A 19,993-nucleotide genomic window follows, 5' to 3' on the forward strand; every position below is an offset into this window, starting at 1 on the left:
TTGGGGGCAGTAGATGATCACAATACTTCTGGAAGGTGACCAGGGTGCACCAGTATTTTGCAAGAAGTGCTCGAGATGGCTCTGACCTGGGAAGAGAAGAGAGGTTGTGCTGTCACTGATGGGAGTTGTGCTTCCTACACAAGGTGATGGGGCTTCGTGGCAACCACGAGGCCAGGACCATGGGCAATCCCCCACCCTGAGCTTGAGAGTGGCAGTGGGGACATGTCCATGTAGCATGAAGCTGGAGCCGACCTCAGAGTGTGGCAGCAAACAGGACCCTGTGCCAGTACAGTCCAGGGGAAAAGACGGAATGGAGAAGGCAGGGAATATACATCACAGTAAGGGTGGAAGCTACAGAAGAGGGTAAAAGCAACATGAAGTGGAACCAGGCTCATTCCTGCTGTCTCCTGCTCCTCCCCACTGCCTGGAACGGGGCCAGGACAGGATGAGGGCCAGGGACAAGCCCTGGAGACACAGCTGATCATAGGGGACAGGAGCCTGTCCCCGCCGGCCAGACAAACAGCCAGGACCAAGGACGCGGCTGTCATTCAACAGCAGACATGAAAGGCGAGGCTGTGTGGCTGGGTAGGGGGAGCGGGATGCAGCCCCGCCGGCTGCCAGGCAGGGGACAGCAACAAACTGAAGGCCAGCGGGGAGTCCCTGAGGAACGGCGGGACACGGAGCGTCCTTTCGGGACACGGAGCGTCCTTTCGGGTGGCCTCGTAGTGCATGTGGCCACCGTGCCCCCTCGTGGCGGCAAGACACAGCTCATGGTCCTGGGCTGGCGTGGGCAGGAGCCACACAGGGATGGAAGCAGGGATGGAGATAGAGGAAGAAATGGAGATGCTGGGTGCCCAGGCAGAGGTCCTGGCAGGGTCACTTCATCCCACCTCGAGAAGGCCAGTGGGGTTGCAGCACCTCAGCCTCATCTCTGTTGATGCTGCGTGAGGGCACACATGCCCCAGGTCCCCACCAAGCTCATCTGACTGCCCCCAAACCCCCTCAGCTTGCAAAGGTGCCTCCAGCATCCCGCCACCCCCTCTCCTTCTCAGGGGTCACCCTTGCTGGTCATATTTTTAGCATAAAGCACTTGTGCTGTGGCCAAGCCAAGCACTTCAGGCGCCGCTCAAGGGCAGCATGTGCCCAGGGCCAGGCTGGGAATCCTGGAAATAACACCAAGGCTGAAAAAAAAAAAAGGGTGGAAAAACCCAAACACATTCCCCTGCACCCTACCTCAGTTTTCCCCAGCAAGTCTTCAGGAATAACAATCCTGGGGCTGTCAAATGTGTCAAATGTGTAATGTCATTTTAGGTACATAGAGTAGGTGCAGGTGGTCAAGAAGGTGCTTTCTCACCCCTTTCTCCTTCCTCCTGTGGCTCATTGTTGCCTATCACAACCTCTTTGTCCTGTCTTTGCAGCCCCAAGTCAAGCACCCAGAGGACAGGAAAGCCAGACTGTATCTTGAGGCACTTCTGGACACTTGCAGCTCTCAGTGTGGCATCTTGCTGCTTTCAGGGCCTCTCAGGAAGATCTCAGACACAATGCAGGCCGAGGCAGGCTGGCATGTCCAGCCTCGTGGGAGAGGAACAACCCTGGGCAGAGATAGCCAGGAGGAAAAAGCTGCCCTGCCCGGTGGAGTTTTTCTTCATTCCTTGAAAGCCACAGAGACCTGCTGTGCGGGATTCAGGGCTGGAGGCAGCGCCAGGGCAGCACCGAGGAGGAGCTGTCGTGACGGATGACAGGACACCATTCCCGAATCCCTCTGCCACAGGTGAGTGCCCAAAGCAGTGCAGCTGGCAGAGGGAGATGCACTGTAAGGAGCATCGCAGTCACCACCCAGTGTGGGGTTTAATTAATGGCATGGCAAGCCATGAACCACATGGGGACAGGAGGTGGCAGGAGCATCTCCCAGGCTCCCATGGGGACAGGCAGATGCTGTCCTTGATGCATTTACAGGAACAGGCAGCCTGTCTTTGCCAAGCACAGGTATTTCTGAGGCTTGCAGCTGGGGGACTCGTGGCTGTTGTGCCCTGGACCTGCTCCTATAGGGGAACAACCACCCTGCCTCTGACCCAGGCCTGGGTCTGGCTAAACCCCCCAGGAAGGGTTTGTAAAGGAGAGGTGAGGTGTGAGACAATTTTACTGTGCTGTGGCCTTGCACTGGAGCTGCTCCTCCTGTCCTTGAGTGTGCAGCCTTGAGCCTGGCAGCAGTCCTTGCTCCTTCAGGAAAAATCCCCCAGATGTCCCGTACAGAGGGGATCGTGCTGTCCCTGGAAGGACAGTGGTGCCTACAAGCCACAGGGCTGGCTGAGTGCTTGCCCCAGGGCATAGGGGAGATGTAGCAGAAGAGATACTGGCTTGGCCAGGGAGGGAGTATAATTCTGGCCTCTCAGGTACTGGAACAGGAGACACTGGCAGCATATCAGATCATTTTATTGATCACGGCACAGCAGCCGTGAGTGAGACCCAGTTCCCAGAGGGGGTCTGGATCCAGCCCCATGACCCCTCTAATACTGTTGAGAAGATGAACCTTGAGCTTCCAAGCATGAGTGCTGAGCATTGTCCATCCTGGTCGCCATGGAGCAGCTCTGGGGCCTGACTCCCATCCCACTGCCTGCACCTCCAGGAGCTGGAGGCCAGCAGGGAAGAGTGAGGTGAGGTGGAGGTGCGGAGCGTGCCTATCCTGGAGCTGCAGGGGCTGCCATCACGTCCTGCCCTGGTGCTGCTGGCAGTGGGGAGCAAGAGCCCCCTCGGCCCCCTCAAACCTCCATGCCGGGTGCCCGCCCCAGGCCCAGCGCCTGCATCAGGTCATCACTGAGCCCGCTCTTGAGCGTCCGCCGCACTGCGGGAGGAGGAGAGCGTGGCACGGGCAGCACCGGGTGCCAGAGTCCCCACGCACTGGGGGCTGCCCAGGCAGGGTCAGGGACATGGGGTGCAGTGGCAGGGACTGTCTCAGGGTACATCCTGTCTGGTGGGCTCAGCATGGCAGGTCATGGGTGGCCCGTGGGGAAGGAGCCAGACAGGACACAGGAACAAGGACACAAAGGACAAGGCATGGGGACAGAGCACAGAGACATGGAGATGGAACAGAAGACAGCAACAGGGACAGAGATGAGAAGGAAGTATGTGGATTGGGCAGAGCCTGGGAAGAGAGATGAGACAGGGCCTGGCAACAGAGACAAAGAGATGAGAAAGGGTAAGGTGACAGGGACACAGAGCTGGGAAAAGCATCTGAGCAGGGACACAGACATGGGACAGGGCCACAGAGATGGGACAGAGACTCAGAGATGGGACAGAGTACAGGGAGAGAGCATGGAAATAGAGATAGAATCGGGACAAGGACACAGGGACTTACAGGACTTCCTATTGCCACGGGACCTCCTGCGCTCCTTGTTGGGGCAGGGTCGGGGGTTGGCATTGTGAGTCACCGATTTCACCAGCTGGTCCATGATCTCATCTGAAGCATCATCGGGGGAGCTGGGAACGTCCTCCTGTGCTGGAGAGCCCTGGGTTGGGGTGCCATGCCCTGTTCCTGCATGGGGACAATGAAGATGCTGGCACCAGCTGTTCCCAGCCAGCTGGGCATGCCTTGAGTTCCTTTGCCAGCCTGCTCCTACCCTGGCTGGCCCGGCTGCGGCGGGCAGGGGCATCTGTAGGGGAGGTCAGCACAATCTTCATGCTCTCGTGACCCGCTTCCATCTGCTCCTTGGGGCTGCTGGACACCACGGCAGGCGGCAGGATGGCCTCAGCAATGCCGGAGAATTTCTCAGTCTGCAATGGGAGGAGAGGTTGGCATTGGGGACGTGAGGAGCATCACCTCCTGGTGGCACCCGGCCGGTGTCCCATACCTCGGTGATGAGCCGTCCCCGGGTTTTGCTGCGCTCGCGGTGGGCAGCACGCTTCTTCTGCTGCTGCAGGACGCGCTCCCGGCAGGTGCGGTACTCCAGGGCGAACTCCCGCAGCAGTTTGCAGATGGACGTCACCTTCACGTCCCGCGCCGCGCTCGCTGGGTACCCCAGGTACAGCAGGAAGGAGTGAAACCTAGGGGAACATCAGTCACAGAGCACCACCAGCAGGACTGCAAGTTTCCCGCTGTGTCCCCAAGCCACCAACCTGTTGAGGACACGCCTGTGCACCACCTTCAGGACGATGATGCGCTGGGTGCTGTCCTTGAGGAATTCTGTCAGCTTCGTCTTCAGCACTGGCTTGGTCTCGTGCTTGGCAATCACCTTCAGGTTGTGCCAGGAGGACCTGCACCTCCGCTCCAGCTGCACCAGGCTGTTGGCCAGCTCTTCAAAGTCAACCTGGAAGAGTGAGACGTCAGTCCTTGGCCATGCTGGTGGAGCTGGGCAGCCACAGGACCCACACCCTCCCCTTGCCCAAGTGTCACCTGCCTTGCCTCACCTTGGCGGAGCGGGTGATGGAGGCAATTTCTGAGTAGAGGTCAGTGGTTTCTGGGAACTTCTCTACCACCATCTGGCAGAGGTGGTAGAGCAGGGACTGCCGGTGCACTGTGTCCTTCACTTCTGAGACCTTCTCCAGGTAGCCAAGCTCAAAGCCTCTGCTCTGAAACCCAATGGACTCAGCAGGGACTCTCCTCTACTCCAGCAGATCTCCAGTCTGCAGATCCACTGGGTCCCCACCAGCACCTCCCAGCTCCCCACAGACCCTTCTGGGTGCCCACACACCATGGCTGGTCCTCACCCTGCTCCTCACCTGGGAACCATTCAAGAAGTTGCCCGTGGCCAGCAGTGTGGCCAATATGCACTTGAATGTGTGATTTCTGGCCAGCTGCTCCATGCCGACCTTCAGATCAAAGAGTGGCTCTGCGATCTCCTGGGTGAGGGGCGAAGCAGGTGAGATCCCTTGGCCACTCTCCCTTGAGAGCTTCAGCATTCACCCATGAGGACAACCATGCCCTAATCAATCCAAGCCCATGCTTGCCTTGGGGACCTGCAGCCCATTCCCAGCCAGGATGGCACCTCCCATGTTTGGATGTGACTGCTCCTCACCAGAAACGTGCTTGGCTCAGTGCTTAGCACTGCTGGGGTGTCAGTGGTGGGAAGGCAGAGGGGACATGGGGTACATGGCTCTGTACCTGCTCCAGGCTCTCATAGTCCAGCTTGAAGGCCCAGAGCTGGAGCCTGGCAGTGAGGTCACTGATGGAAGACAGGGAGAGCAGGAACTGCTCTGCAGAGCCCAAAGGCACATCAGGATTGGCCAACTGGGCCTCCTGGATCTTCTGTTTTTCCTCCTCAGTTGGGACCATGGTTAGGATTTTCTGGAGCAGGGAAAGAGGGATATGTCAGACTCCATACACGGGATGTGTCACCCCAGGCATCATGGCATGAACATCTCCCAGCCTGGGGGAATGGACCTCAGAGGAGCTGGGGTTGCTTCTCTTGTGCTCACCTCAATCCCTTCCTTACTGACTGCAAACTCATCAAAGTTGAGCACAGCTGTCTTGATTATATGGACGGGTGGCAGGACAGTGAGCCCAATGTTGATGGCATTGCTCCTCTTGGGATCCAACACCACCACCACCTTCTTTCCATCCATGGCTTTCTGCAAAAAGGACAGAATGGATGGGGACAGCCAGGCAAACACCTCACCTTCATGAACTAATGAACATGGGAAACCAAACACAGACCAGGCAGTGAGCCAAACCTGTGCACTGCCTGTAATCATCCCCACTGAGCCTCCAGGCTTCTGGTGCCCATCCTTAACATAGGGTAGGGGTGACAGTGCAAGCTGAGGGCCCCCACAGGAACCCACAGGCTTCCTCCCACCCTTCAAGTCCCCTTGGCCAGTGGATGCCCACTGGTACCTTTGAGGTTGGTGCTTCCTTTGACCGTGACTCAAAGAGATGCTCCAGTTTGGCAGCATTGACCTCGACATTCTGCAGGGATGCCCAGAGTGTCCCCTGGCCAAATTTGCCAGGCCCCACAGTGCCATCCAGCTGCTTCAGCTCCTTCCAGAAGAGCTTCACTGTCCTCTTCTTCTTGGCTTGGGAGGGGCCATCTGTTGTTGAGGGACCTGGCAGCCCTGGTGGGGGTGGGCAACCAGGGAGGGCAGGAGGTGGAGGAGGTGGTGGTGGTAGTGGGCAACCAGGGAGGGCAGGAGGTGGAGGAGGTGGTGGTGGGCAACCAGGGAAGGCGGGAGGTGGAGGTGGTGGTGGTGGGCAACCAGGGAGGGCAGGAGGTGGAGGGGGAGCCATGAATGTTCCAGCACTCATTGCTTCAATGCCAGGATGGAGGAAAGACCCGTTGGTCATTGGCCCCGTGTCCAGGATGTCAAAATCCTCTTCTTCGCCCAGATCAGTGAAGTCCAGGTCCTTGATCTTCAGCTGCACAGGGATGGTCTCCAGGCGCTCCCATGTCAGCTCCGTGTCCTTTTTGATGGGCATCATCCCAGTGTTCTCCAGCTTCTGCGTGTGGGTTTCATCATCTATGCTGGACATGGCACGTACCAGCTTGGCATGGGCACTGGCTACTGGCCCGTCGGGAGCCCTGCCACGGAGCCGGGCACTCTCCTGTTCCTGGCTGCTACTTTCCTTGGTGTCCATCTCTGCCTCACCCTGGATCCGGGGGGATAAAGGCATTTCATGGGATACCTTCTCCCTCCCTGACTCTGAGGAGCCCTTGGCATAGAGCATGTCCAGCATAAACTTGGTGTCAGAGGATATGGTGCTGCGGGAGTCAGTGGTGTCAGATCGACCCAAACGAGATCCTGCGGGAGAGAGGGAGAAGTTGGGACAGTCTGCTTGGAGGGGGCAGGTGGGGCTGGGCTCAATGTGGAGTTGGAGTCCTGCTCGCAGTGGGGTGTGCTCAGATGCTGGCATTGTGAGCAAGGAGGAACCACCAGCTCCTCCAAGGCTCTGTGTGTCACAGATACAGGCATGGGATGGGGACTGAGGGGCCACTAACCCCCACTCCAGGGACCCAGAAGAGCTGGGAACCTGGCAGCACCTACCTGTGCTGGGTGGCTCCATCCCCGAATCAGAGGTGCCATGGGCTCTTTCCCATGCAAGAGCAGTAGGATGCTCCAGTGTAGTGTCACTGAGGACATCGAGCCGTCCCTTGGCCATGGAAGAGATCTTCTCCTTCTGTGCTGCAGCCAGGTTCTCCAAAAAGCGAGCTCTGCAAGATGGGGTGGATATTGGCTGGGAGCAAAGCAGGGATGGGGACAACAGGGACAACTGACAAGCCACTCCATGCCACACTGCACAGCCAGTCCCACAGCACAGAAACCCTCTGCACTGGCCACACTGCATCGGGGACAGCAAGGATTCAATCTCCTCTGGGCCCTGCAGAGAGCTGATGGCTCCACGGCTGTGCCAACAGGGTGCTGCTGTCACCAAATGGTCCCAACAGACCTGGTGCTCACTGCAACCCTCATCCAAAAGCTGCAAAACCCAGGAGGGCACCGAGGCAGAGACTTGAGGGCACACTCCTGCTCCTCATGCCCTGTGTGGCCGGAGCCCTGATACCTCCAGCCAGGTACCAGTCCAAGGAAGCGCATGCCTGGAGACACACGCATGCCTCTACTTACTCAAACTTCTTCAAAATGGGCTTGTCCCCATGCAAGGAGGGGGCATCCTCCCGCCTGAGGGAAAACAGGGGTTAGCCCCCACTGCTGGCAGCCCCCCGGGGCTCATGCATCCTGCACACACCCACCTGGTAGCCCTCCAGCATGGAACCCTTGCCCCATGGCCCCAGGGTTTAGAGGGAGCCAGGAGAGCCCTGGCTCTCACCATGTGGTATCGTGTGCTGGAGAGATGGGACATCATCCATCCGGGCCAGGACACCTGGAGTGGGCTGTGCCACCACCAGCAAGGACACCTCATCCCAAAGCAGGGATCAGAGGGTGCCACATCCTGTGGGGTGATGGGGGAGTGGGTTGGGGTCCCACAGGTAGGACTTGAAGGAGAGAGGGAAGGGATGGGGGAAGCAAGGTGGGAGCAAATGTCTGCTCCCCCCAGAGCATCATAGGATAGGGCAAGGGAGAATTAATAGGATATTAGCTGAAAGAGAGTAGGTTTATATTGGATATTAGGAAGAAATTCTTCCCTATGAGGGTGATGAGACACTGGCATGTGTTGCCCAGAGAAACTGTGGATGCTCCATCCCTGTAAGATCAGGCTGGATGCTTTGAGCAACCTGGTTTAGTGGAAGCATTGGAACTAGATGGTTTTTAAGGTCCCTTTCAACCCAAACTATTCCAGGATCCTATGATTCTATGATCATGGTGGGAGGGAGCACGCACATGCAGAGCCCAGGCACTTACCAGACAGGGGCAGTTTGGTGCAGCCTGCAAAGGAAAGACAGAAAGAGTGGGCAGAGGAGAGGGCAAGCGTGGGCAGAGAGGAGAATGAGGAGGAGCTGGAGCAGAGCTGTGCATGCCCAAAGGATGCCTTGGAGCCCCTGGCTGGACCCTTTGATACCTGCTGCCCCCTCATACATCTCTCCAGCTCCAGAGCCCTCCCTCCTGTTTCCCCTGGGGGAAAGGCAGAGTGTGCCCTGGGATGGACACACCTCATCCTCCTGGGAGCCCATCCTGCTGCCCTGAGGGCCCTCCCTGCACCCAGCCCCTCCTGGCTCCTTACTTGTAGACGCTGCGCTCTCCTGGGCACGGGGGCTGCTCCTTCTCGGCCGGGGGGGAGGCCAGGGCCAGCCGCACACTGGAAGTGCTGTTGTAGATACTGGTGGGACAGGGTCTGGAAGAGATAGACAGGGACTGAGAGCAGGTCCCACAGACCAGCAATGGATCCAAGTGCTGCTTATGCAGCATCTCGGTGTCTTCACCATCCCAGGAGCATCCCCACCACAGACCACCTCCAGCTGCACTTACTCTGCTGGGCTGCTCGGTGCAGGGACAGGAAGGGTGTCCTCAGATGGGGGCTCTTTTGGAGTGCCAGGTGACCCCAGCTGGGCATCGGCACTGGGATCCTGGGAGCCACCCTGGGATCGCCACCCACGCCGGCCCTCGTCTGTCCTCCTCCGCTCTTTGCGACCCCCCGGGGGTGGCTCTTCCACATCATCCTCCAGCTTGAGAGCACTCTGTGGAGGGGCCAGGGGCATGGCACAGGCACAGCAGCATCCCTGCCACCCCACGCGCTCACCCTCCCTGCTGGAGGCAGGTGGCACACGGCCAGATCCTGCTGGAGCCTTGCTCACCTCATAGAGTGTGAACTGCTGCTTCAAGTCGAGGTCAGTGCCCTTGCTGCCCAGGTACTGCTGCACCACCTGCTCCATGCCCTGCTGCTCCAGGCAGTCCGTCACGTCGTAGAAGGTGTCCTGGTCTGGGAGGGCTGCCAGCGTCTGGGCAGAATCAGAGGGATGCTAATGGCACTGTGGTGACCCACACTGAGCCCCAGCAGTGTGGCACCACGGGGACACCCCCACAGACCTTGTTGATCAGTGTCATGGTGAACACCAGCAGCTCCGTGTCAGCCCCGTTGCGCTGCTCCAGGATGGCCATGAGGTTGGACCACGGACAGGCACCTGGGAAAAGAGGCAAGAAGAGGTGACGTGCAGGCCGGGAGGGGACACTGTCTTCCAGCAGGGACCTGGCAGGAGCTGGAGCTGCACTCACCTCTGGCCTGGTCCACGGCATTGACGGCGCGGATGAGCAGCAAGGCATTGGGCTCTGTGTACTCCACAAACACCAGGAGCAGCTTCAGTGCCGTCTTCACCACCAGGCGAAACTGGGACAAGGGATGGCAGCTGGGACAGCAGCAGTGACATGGGCCTGCCAGTGTGCTGCTGGGGCACTGTGGGGTGGCTGTGCCCACGTCCCAGGACTGGGAGCTTTGCTGTGGGGCCAGGGACCTGCAGCTGTGAGGCTGATGGTCAAGAGACATTGGGGAGAGACCTAGAGCAGGAGTCTCTTAAGCTCTGTGTGTGGGAATGTGGTCACATCAGGATGGGGAGGTCTGCAGATCCTGGGTGACTTTCACATGGCTGAGAGCAGGGCCCAACACAAGCAAAGGTACCAGGGTACCAAGCCCAGAGGCAGTGAAGTACATTCTCTGATGGATGGTGAAGGGGACAGCCAGAAGCAGGGAAGGGGGTGCAGTGGAGGGCACAGACAGCCTCCCAGGAGCAACAGGTACTCACTGAGCTTCCTGACAGCGTGTACAGCCACTGGACAGTCTCGTTGTGGTTGATGACACCCTGCATCCCGTCCACGAAGAGCATGATCTGGCTCAAGGCTGCAAGGCAGAGAGTGGGCAGGCTGAGGGTGCAGCAGGCAGGCATTGGGAATTCCCATCCCTGCACAGCATCAGTGCAGCAAGGGCAATGTGTGACTGCTGGGAAGGCAGAGTAGCCCTGGCAGACTTTCTGCCTCATCTGCCCTGAATGCCAGCCTTTCCCCCTGGGGATAAACATAGAATCCTGGAATGCTTTGGGTTGGAAGGGACCTTAAAGACCCATTCCAACTCCCCTGCCACAGGCAGGGACACCTTCCATTAGACCAGGTTGCATCAAAGACCCATCCAACCTGGCCTCAAACACTTCCAGGGATGGGGCATCCACAGCTTCTCTAGGCAACCTGCTGCAGAGGTTTGGCCTGTGCCCAATACCAACCCCGGAGGATGTAATTCTGGTAGTTCTGGTCAGCCTCTGCCCCCACTTTGATCAGGCATGTCAACCCCTCCAGGTTCACGAACTCTGGCACCAGGTCCTTGTCCTCCTGTGGGGAGAAGGCCAAGTGTTACTGCAGTGTGGGGTGGGCATCCAGCCCTAGGGGAGCCCCTGCCCCCCTGCACCAGCATCACCTCACCTGGAAAAGCTGCTTCAGGGAGAAGAGAGACCTCCGCAGCTCCGGCCCCTGCGAGTTGTACAGCTTCTCTGGGAGGAAAGGAGAGGTGTGGTGTGAGTCGATCACTGCTCAGCCGGGGCTCCCAAATGCTCCCAGCTTCCTGGGAAAGCCCCACATCCTGACTTATCCTGATCCCTGTGCCATCACCCTGGCGTTGCCCTGGCTGTGGGACATACTGGCTGGAAGCACTGCTGTTCCACAACTGCATATTTCAGCCCTCCCAGTTTCCTTTTTTTTGTCCTCTTTTTCTGACCAGCAATGACACAAATATCCCCTCTGACTTCCTGTGCAGAACCCAAACAGGAACACAGGCAGGAGGCTGAGCTACTTTTAGCCTTCCCTCCCTGGGCACTGCCATGCCATGGTTCCAGAGTTCCCAGCAGCCGCAGGGCTTGGGAAAAACCACAGGATAGTGATAGGAAGGCCAGGAGTGTGACACAGGTTGCTGGGGGACAGGACTGTCACTGGGCTGGAGACTATGTGCTCATGGGGGTGGTGCCTGCAGGCAGGAGCCAGTGTGGAGCAGCCGGGGCATTGGGAACCTGGAAAGCCCCATGAAGACACCAAAGCCATTGAGAGTCAGCACTTCCCACATGCTAAAACTGAGTTAGCCACGCATCCCAACTTATTTGGGTCAGCCTTAGAGCTGTAACAAGCTAAAAACAAGATGTCCAAGTAGTCCTCCAGACGTGCCCTGTAAAACAGTGTCCTGGCAGCCTCATCCACTTGTTTATCAACTTGTCAGAGAGCTGAGAGGGAAGGCAGAGCTGCTGGGAGGAAATGCAGAAGAGCTCAGGGCTCAGACAGAGCCTGGGAACTGCTGGCAAAGAGCATGAGCATGACCCTGACCCTGAGCTTCCTGCCCCTTCCTGCATGGTTCAGCTGGACAGCCAGCTGATGCCCATCTGGCATCACTCTGCTTCGTGCTTGTCTTCCTGCTGCCAAAGACAAAAAAAAGGCTTGAGACTCCTGAATATTTTGCAGGACCTCAGAGCAAGCTGCCTGAACCATGGCAGCACTTTCTGCTGCGCAAGAGCCCTTTGTTTATGTCTTCACAGCTATATTTAGAGCTTGCCTGAATGACCCAGAATAACTGCAGTGGGTGGTGGGCTCCCAGCCCAAGAGGCTAAAGTCCTGCTCCCTGAGGATGGAGGGGATTAACCCAGCGGGTACCCCATGAGGACCACATCCCCTGATCTCTGGGAGGAGTTATAGGGTGGAAGCAGCCTTCTCCATCACAAAAACCCTGGCCAAAACTCACTGCAAAGGCCAAACCTCCCCCATCCAGGGCAGTGGAGCAGCTGGACCAGCCTGCACGAGGGAGCAGCCCCAACTCACCGATGATGGCGTGGACTCGGACAGAGAGCTGCGTGCGCAGGATCAGGGTTGGCCGTCTCCCTTTCCTAAGGTGGAGGAAAATGCGGTGTGAGTGCCTGCAGTGGGCTCACCACAGCCCCTGGCTCCTTGCTCGTGGTGTTCACACACATACGGGGTCCCTGTGTCCCTGCAGGACTCAGGTACCCCATGTGCCTCACCTGACCTCCTCATAGAAACCCTCCAGATCATCCTTCTGTTCCAGCAGGGACAGGTCAAGGTCCAGGTAGTGTCCAGAGGGTGAGACCTGCAGCGTGCAGTCCTCCAGCTGGGGGTGCAGACAGCCAGGCTGAGTGCCCATGCCCACCACAGCCCTGCTGGCTCACAGAGCATTCCCAGGTCACCCTCGTGCCCACTGAACTCAGATGGCAGATACATCCTGGAGTGGGGTGGCATGTCCCACCTGTCCCCAGTCACTGGCTCTGCAGGGAGATGCTCCAGCACCTTCCTCCTCAGCCTGGTGCTGATTGTGGAGAAACATAGAACCCCAGGCTAGAAAAGGCTGAGTGAGGGCAGTCCTGCCACCATCGAGCTCCCTGGCAATCCCTGGGTGGGAACCATGGCAAGAGATTGATTGCCTCCCTGGGGCTCCCCTTAGTCAGCAGGGCTGCCACTGGGGCAGGATCCGTCTCCTCCCAGGGCTGGCAAATCGCCCCTGCCTGCAGGGAGTGGGTCTGAGGGAACTGTCAGGCACCCAGCCCAGCCAGGGACACCCCAAAGCAGGGCAAATCCCTGGGATGTGTCCTGGCTGACACTCCCTCTGACTCAGCCCAGAGCCATGTGACATCTTCCTTCAGGATTCGGATAAGCACAGCCCTGAGACAAGGCTGGGGTGAAGGGTGTCTTTTCAGAAAGTCCATGCACAGTGACCATGATGTACAGGCAGTGGGCACAGCACCCACAAAGTCCATCAGGCACCCTGGAGCCAGCAGCACCCCACAGCACCCACGCATGTCTTCTGGGATGTGGCAATTCACCCTCGAGGCACAAACAGAAGCAGAGGGAGGGCAGTGCCAGAACCCTGCCTCCCCTGCACATCTGGATCTGTTCCTAAAGCATTTGCAACTCCCCTGCCTTACCCTCTCCCTGCTCACCCCTCCAAGGAACAGATCTGCATGGCAGGAATTGAGGACTGGGGATAAAACCCCGTTACTAAAGTTGCTCATTGTGCAAACAAGAGCAAGCAGTGCAAGCAGCAGTAGGGAAGAGAAGTGGGTATCCACCAGCCATCTAAAACCCCACCTCAACTTCAGCCCCAAATTGCAAAAGCTCCAAGCACAGTCGTGTGGCTGAGGAGCTCAGCTGAGAACAGTCACAGCTTCTCTGCCTTTCCCATCAATGTCCTTCCCCACTGTGGCCCTGGACACCCCACAGCAGTACTGGGTATGGCTCCTGCATCTCACTGGGATTCCTTTCCATGACATTCCCATCTCCTTGCATCCCTTGCATTGTGCATGAGCTCACACATATGAATTCACTGTGAGTGTGATGCTAATACCAGAGGATAAAGTAAAATGCCACATGTATTGAAGTAATTAATACAGACCATGCCTCAGGATAACAATTGGCAATTGGCAGGGCACTCTTGGGTTGGAGGTTGATGTGTCCCACTCCACCTCCCTGGTCACTGGCCACGCCAGCCAGCCATGGCAATGAGCAGCAAACACAGGCTGCTGGCACTGGGCAGGCACTCCTGGCTGCCAGCTCTGCCTGCACAGCGTGAGTCCCTAACACTGACCCCACACAGAGTTTGCTCACTGGAAAATGCTTCAATTCCTCCACTGGGACAGGCTGTCCTGTATGCCTGCATCTACCTGGACATCCCTGCATCCACCCAGCCAATCCTGCATACTTCTGGGCATCCTCCCAGACATCTCTGTATCCTCCTGGCCACTCCTGCATCTGCAGAGGCATCTCTGCCAACCTCTTGGGCATCCCCTCAGGCATCCCTCATCCACCCAGGCACTCAATGAGCCAAGAGCAAAGCATTCCCAGTACAAGAGCCTTGCCTTCTCTGGGCTGCCAACAGCCCCAGCAAGCCAGAGTTAACATCCCCAGCTCCTTGGGGGTGGTGACATGTCCCAGCTGGCGGGGGGAGGCCCTGGGACCTGACCCCATGTATTTCCCGTGTGAGCTTGGCAACGTTTCCCACTAAGGATGCTCCAAGCACTGGGCCCTGGTTTGGCTGTGGCCTCCCTGGGGATGGAGAGAGGCTCCTGTTGCCCTGCCAAAAATCCTGGGCAGCACTTCCACGCCAGGGAGCAGCAACTGCCCCAGGGCCAGGGGTTATTCAGACAATGGGTTTATACCCTGTAGGATCAAGCTGGGATCTCAGTGTCATGCTGCTGGGGGCAGCAAGTTGGGGTCACAGGTTACCGACAGCTCCCAGTGCAGGGTGGCTCTGATTCATCTGTCTCCTGCCTGATAAACCATTATAAAATGAGCCAGACTTGGAGGGCAATGGGGACTTGAGGGCACAGCAGAGCTGGGAGAGGAGAGTGTCCCACGCTCACACATCCAGCCTGCAGCTCCTGGGAGTCCCAGCCACCCTGCAGCAGGATGGATGTCCTTCACCCATTCACAGGGAGGGTCTGGGGTCTTGCTGAGGACACGATGCTGGTGCCAGCCCTGATGTAGAACAAGGACCCATGACCTGGGAAAGGTTTTGGTCTGTGTTGAATGCCCCATCCCTGGAAGTGTTCAAGGCCAAGTTGGATGGAACTTGGAACAAGAGGTCTAATGGAAGGTGTTCCTGCCCATGGCAGCAGGGTGGAACAAGATAATTCCTTTAAGGTCCCTTCAAATCCAAACCATTCAAGCATTCAGTGGAGGAAACCTTCCCACTTCCAATATGGAGACATCGTCCATGCACAGACAAACTCACACCACCCACCACAGCATCACATTTTCCTGCTCACCCCTATCACAGCATGCCCACATGGAAGGATGCTCTAAGGCCAGGCAGTGAATACCTCTTTATCTGTCAGCAAAGGAAACACTTTTACCCCAATTCTAACACTTTCTTTTTGCAGTAGCCACAATTTCCCAACATCGCTGCAGCTCTTCTAGAAAGGCTATGGGGAAATTAGTGGAAAAATACATTATTTAAATATAGCAGTTAAACAAAAGGCACTGACAAGTCAGAAAGCCCTGGCAACAGCAGCTGCTACTCATCCTCCCAAAACACACAGGGGCTGATGGTTTATAGAGCTATGCCAGCCACAGGACCAACTCCAACCCCAACCCCAGCCAAGCACATTCACCACAATTAAGCTGCAGGGCTAAGAGAGGTGTACAGGTGCTTGTCCACCCCTGCATGATGGATGGCAGCAAGTGGATGAGAACACTGCCACTGCCTTATCATGGGGGCAGGGAATAATACCCAAGCCAGGAGGGATCTCTGGAGGTCACCCAGAGTCGGCCCAGAAGTGCAAACTTCCTTCCCTCTCAAAGCTCCTCCAGCTGGGCTCACTGCTCATTAACAGATCTCTCGTTGCTCATCAACAGAGCTGTGGCAGTGGGAGGACCCCGGTCCTAGGCAGCAGTTGGTGTCCTGGAAAATCCATGGCCTGAATGCCTGGCTGCAGCTCCCTTCCCAGGATCCATGCAAGGCAGTGTTGGGAGCTGGGGGAGTGCTGGGGGCTGCTGAGCACCAACACTCAGTGCTGCTGACGACCCCTCCTCACTGCTTTCATGCCTTGCAGAGGTTAAGTGGGGCAAAGACCCTCACCAAAGCCCTCCTCAAGCCTGTTAGGAAACAGAGGGCTGTGGGATGGGGATTGCACACTTCACACACAGAGATTGCCCCACCAGGACGTCTGTTGAGCACAAGAGCTCTCAGCAAGCTTATGGCACTGAGGCCAGCGACCTGTATGCTCTTCCCAGATTTCCGGGGGAGGAAGAAGAATGCAAAACATCGGTTTTACAATTGTTTGGAAAAATCCCCGGATTCCCCAGTGCTCAAGGGAGGCAAGGGAGCGCAGGGGCCTTGACTTTGGGGACTTAAAGGACAGCCAAAAAACCTGCCCTGTCAAAACCTGCCTGCAGAGGTTCAGAAAACGCCCACGCCCTGCCCAAGCATCACCCAAGGGTACTAGAAAAATGCTGGAAAGGGGAGCAGATAGTATCAGCCTGGAGGCAAACAATGCAGCAGCAGCAAACAAAGCAGGAAGGTATTTCCAAGCACAAACACACTTCCCGAAGAGCATGAAAAAGTCATCAGTGACAGGTCGTGTTCAGGGAGAGGAAGCACCAGTGTGTTCAGGGAGAGGAAGCACCAAGGGTGTCATGGGGCAGGACAGGCTATTCAAGGCAGTGATGCCTGCACCAGAAACCTCTTGCTCATTATCTCTACGCTGTTCCCAGCACAGGGAGCTGCTTAGCTGGACCCAGCAAAGGTAGGACTCAGCTGCTCTCCCATGGCAGCTCATCCCCTGGGTGCCTGTGGCTCAATCTTCCTCCAATGATGGGGGTATCCCAGCCCAGCTCCCTCCTGGCTGCTGCATCCTCTTCCAGTGCTCTTCAGGTCCAGGCATGCTGCCCAACAGGACGAACCTGGCACCAGGCATCCCCAGCTGAATTTTTTAGAGCCAGTTATTGGGAAAAATCCGACTGTTCATTTACTAATTTTAGGGTGATGACTAATGGAGCTGAGTGCTACCTGGCACAAAAGGCACAGGGGAAGCTTTGGCTGGTCATGCCAGGGGAATGGCATCTGCATGGCTCCAAGGGTGCCAGCTGTGAATTTCGACTGAACTGGGTGGTTTGGGAGACTGACCTCACTCCTCAGGCTGTAAATCCCTGTGCAGGAGGCTCCCAATGAAGACATTTACTCATGCAAACCCCAGTCAGCATCCCAGCTTGTCAGGTGAGACATTGTGCAGCCCTTGCTGCCTCAGAGAGTGCTGTGTGGTAAAGGCAGCATGGTTTATAACCTATATAATCCAGAAATCTGGTTTATGAACCCAGAACATTATCCAAGCTGTTCGCCTGTGATTTCACGAAGGGTCATGGGATGATACAGGGAAACTACAGGAAAAAAAATATCCAGAGCTTGGCTGAGGCAGAGAACAGAGCCTGAAATGCCAGGATCAACACACTTCTGCTGGGCACAGGACCTCCTAGAAACGCTCCTGCCCTCGGGAATGCAGTGTCCAGTCTCCCCTCCCCCTGCCCGGTGCCACCATGGCAGCACTCCGGGCTGGCGATCCCATTACAGCCAGCTCCTGCCCAGGGAGCACAGCACACGCCTGAAATTTGAGTTTGCTCCATTCGTCATGTCTCCAGGCTGCTTGTTCCCAAACAAACTCCCTTTAGTCACCGCCTAAAAATCCCGTGACGGCGACGACATGAGACGCTGCTTCTTTGCTCCAAGAAATATGAAAGGAAGAATAAACTGGAGGGGGTTTTTTTTGTTTTGTTTTGGTTTGGTTTTTTTTTTTTTTTTTTTTTTTTGGTGCAGGCAAAGGTCTCAAAGTGATCCCTTCTCCCCTGGAAGGCCAGCAAGCTCAGTGCCGGCACACCGAGTGGATTTTCCCCCTCCTGCTGCCCCATCTCTCTGCTCCGGCTCTGACTCCAAAATCCCCCAGCCAGCCGGGTTCCTGCCTCCCTTCCCTGGACTCCCGCAGTGCTGCAAGACGGAGATGCTCAGCTATCGCCAAGCTCTGCCGGGTTCCACGTTCCTAAGGAAGAAAGCAAGCTTGTCCCTATGCTGAGAAGGATGCTCCGAGAGCATCCCGCCCACAGGAGATGCTCAGGGAGGGTGCCCTGTCTCCCCCACTTCTCAGCCTGAGGACACACAAACAAGGCACGGTGCCTCGCTTCACCGCCTCCCGCCTTCCTCTCAGCTGAAGGAAATTGCTCAGCCTCAATTTCCGTACTGCTCTAGTGACAAAGCTGCTGCCGGAGCGGTGAGGCGAGGGGCTGGTGAGGGGCTGCAGGGGCTGCTGCCCCTCTGCCCCCCCATCACTTCCCCACGTCCCAGGTGCGCAGCAAGCAGGGACACTGGAAGGGTCCCAGGTGGAGGCGGTGTGCTCCGCGCCTGGTGGCCGGTGGGGAACACGCTGCCCGCCTCAGCCCCGACGACACGGGGGTGGACGGACGCCTGCCCTCATCGTGCTTCCCCCTGCCGGGTTCCTGCCTGCTCTGAGCAACACATCCTCTTCCTCCGGCCGACTCATTCGGGGCCGGCCGAGGCTGGCATCTCCCGCAGGGGCTCACAAATCCCGCCGTGACTCACACCGGGAGCGCTGCCCGGGACACACCGTCCGATCCCCGGCCCCCGGTCCCCTCTAGCCAGCAATGCCTACCCCGTCCCCCGCACGGTGCCCGCACGGTGCTTTCCCCGCCGCCCCGTTCCCGCTCACCGGCAGCGGGGCCCCGACCAGGCGGTGCAGCGCGGGCAGCTGCGCTCCCAGGGCCAGCGCCTCCTCCACGGCGTAAACCGGGGCTCGTCGGGGCTCCGGGAAGCTGCCGAAGGCGAAGGGATCCCCGTCCTCCAAGTACTGCACCCGGCATGGCACCGTCGCCTCCGCCGCCTCCGCCGCCTCCACCAGCGCCATGGCCCCGCCGCCGCCGCGGCCCCGTGCGACGCCGCAGCCTCGCGTCTCCTCGGCCCGGCCCCTTCGCCTCCCCCGTCCCGGGAGAGGCCGCTCGGTGCTCGGCGCGCCCTCCCGCGGGCGTCGAGAAAGGATGCTCCAGGCGCCGGGATGCTTCGGGCTCTGGGGGGCTCCACTGGAATGCTCTGGCATCGGGGATGCTCCAGGCCTCGGAGGGATGCTCCGGGCTCTGGGTGGCGCTATCAGGGTGCCCCGGTATCGAGGATCTTCAGACCCCAGGCTGCTCTGGCGTCGGGGGTGCTCCAGGCTCTGTAGAGCATCTCTGGGATGCTTCGGGATGCTCCAGGCCCCATGAGGTTCCAGGCTGCTCCAGGAGGCCCAGTGGGCCCAGGTGAACTGGAGCACGGGGGCAGCTGGGCTCAATCTCCCCATCCTGGGCAGGGGGGAAGCAGCACAGATGAAGTTCCTGGATCTGGGGGTGTTGTGCTACCCTGGAAGCAGGGCATACTGAACTCAAACTGCAAAGCGAAGCTTGTGTTAACCCCTTTTAACTTTCTTTTTGACAGATTGCCTGGACAATGACAATGATCAGACGTGATGGAGTACTGGGCAGGGAGCTTTCCCCTTGCTCCTGTCTCCAGCTTGCATTCCCCAGCCATCAGCTTCTGCTGGCAAACATTTGTAGCACATTTGTACCCAGGCAGAGAGATGGGAAAAGGTGATGCCCCCAGGGCTCCCAGGGAAGTGTCCTGAGCCAGTGGGCTCAGCCTGGCACTCAGCATCTGAGAGTGCCCATGCCATTGGCACTGCCAGCCAGAGTGCTCCAGCTCAGGTGTCCTGCCCTGTCCTCCAGGGACATATGGACACAGGTCAGAGCTGGCTCTCCATGGAGCACTCCAGCAGAATTCCATCTGGCCCCCTGCCCAGCATCCCATCTCCCTGGGCTGCTTGGGCAAAGCTTGCTGCCCACTCCCGACATGGGGTGCTGGATCTCCTGGACTGCCAGTCTCAGGGATGGGGTGTGGGAGATGAGGCACCTCCCAGGGCATGGGGGATGGCCTAATCAATAAACAGGAGATTTTAGGAGTATCTGAGAGGGGCTGAGAAGGTAAAGGGGAGACAGAAATTTTGGGGGGCCCCTTGGGTGTTCTCAGGCTGGTGCTCAGGCAGCACCTGGGGCAAGGGTGGATGGTTTCAGCTGGGAAGGGGCTGGCTGGGAGGGGGATTGGTTATGGAGG

At 57.9% G+C, this 19,993-nt stretch overlaps 1 protein-coding gene and 1 long non-coding RNA gene across 2 annotated transcripts in view; one reads left to right on the top strand and one right to left on the bottom strand.

Moving 5' to 3' along the window:
• The window catches only part of LOC134557714 (uncharacterized), an 11,856-nt gene extending 5,474 nt beyond the window's left edge, over nucleotides 1-6,382 (top strand). Inside the window, exons 2-3 of the long non-coding RNA XR_010082141.1 lie at nucleotides 1,419-1,771; nucleotides 6,250-6,382. This is a non-coding gene — a long non-coding RNA (uncharacterized LOC134557714). The remainder of the gene's footprint in view (nucleotides 1-1,418; nucleotides 1,772-6,249) is intronic.
• Nucleotides 2,416-19,341, bottom strand: FHOD1 (formin homology 2 domain containing 1). The gene is made up of 22 exons (XM_063410911.1): nucleotides 18,564-19,341; nucleotides 12,360-12,466; nucleotides 12,163-12,227; nucleotides 10,786-10,853; nucleotides 10,590-10,695; nucleotides 10,119-10,213; nucleotides 9,595-9,706; nucleotides 9,409-9,503; nucleotides 9,177-9,320; nucleotides 8,851-9,059; nucleotides 8,606-8,716; nucleotides 6,973-7,139; nucleotides 5,828-6,729; nucleotides 5,413-5,565; nucleotides 5,099-5,281; nucleotides 4,717-4,836; nucleotides 4,405-4,566; nucleotides 4,114-4,304; nucleotides 3,849-4,041; nucleotides 3,618-3,771; nucleotides 3,356-3,532; nucleotides 2,416-2,842 (listed from the first exon to the last, which is right to left on the bottom strand). The coding sequence occupies exons 1-22, from the start codon at nucleotides 19,185-19,187 to the stop codon at nucleotides 2,760-2,762; spliced, it is 4,221 nt and encodes a 1,406-aa protein (XP_063266981.1). The 5' UTR covers nucleotides 19,188-19,341; the 3' UTR covers nucleotides 2,416-2,759.
• Between the last annotated feature and the right edge of the window lie 652 nt (nucleotides 19,342-19,993).

The sequence above is a fragment of the Prinia subflava genome, chromosome 13, assembly GCF_021018805.1.
Source record: "Prinia subflava isolate CZ2003 ecotype Zambia chromosome 13, Cam_Psub_1.2, whole genome shotgun sequence".
NCBI classification, from domain to species: Eukaryota; Metazoa; Chordata; class Aves; order Passeriformes; family Cisticolidae; genus Prinia; species Prinia subflava.

Excerpts from the sequence above, each read along its gene's own strand:
- FHOD1 (XM_063410911.1), bottom strand. The coding sequence starts at position 19,187 with ATGGGGAGATTGAGCCCAGCTGCCCCCGTGCTCCAGTTCACCTGGGCC. Across the intron at positions 9,321-9,408 it reads CCATGACACTGATCAACAAG|ACGCTGGCAGCCCTCCCAGA; the intron begins GTCTGTGGGGGT and ends GATTCTGCCCAG. Across the intron at positions 9,060-9,176 it reads AGCAGTTCACACTCTATGAG|AGTGCTCTCAAGCTGGAGGA; the intron begins GTGAGCAAGGCT and ends GCCCCTCCACAG.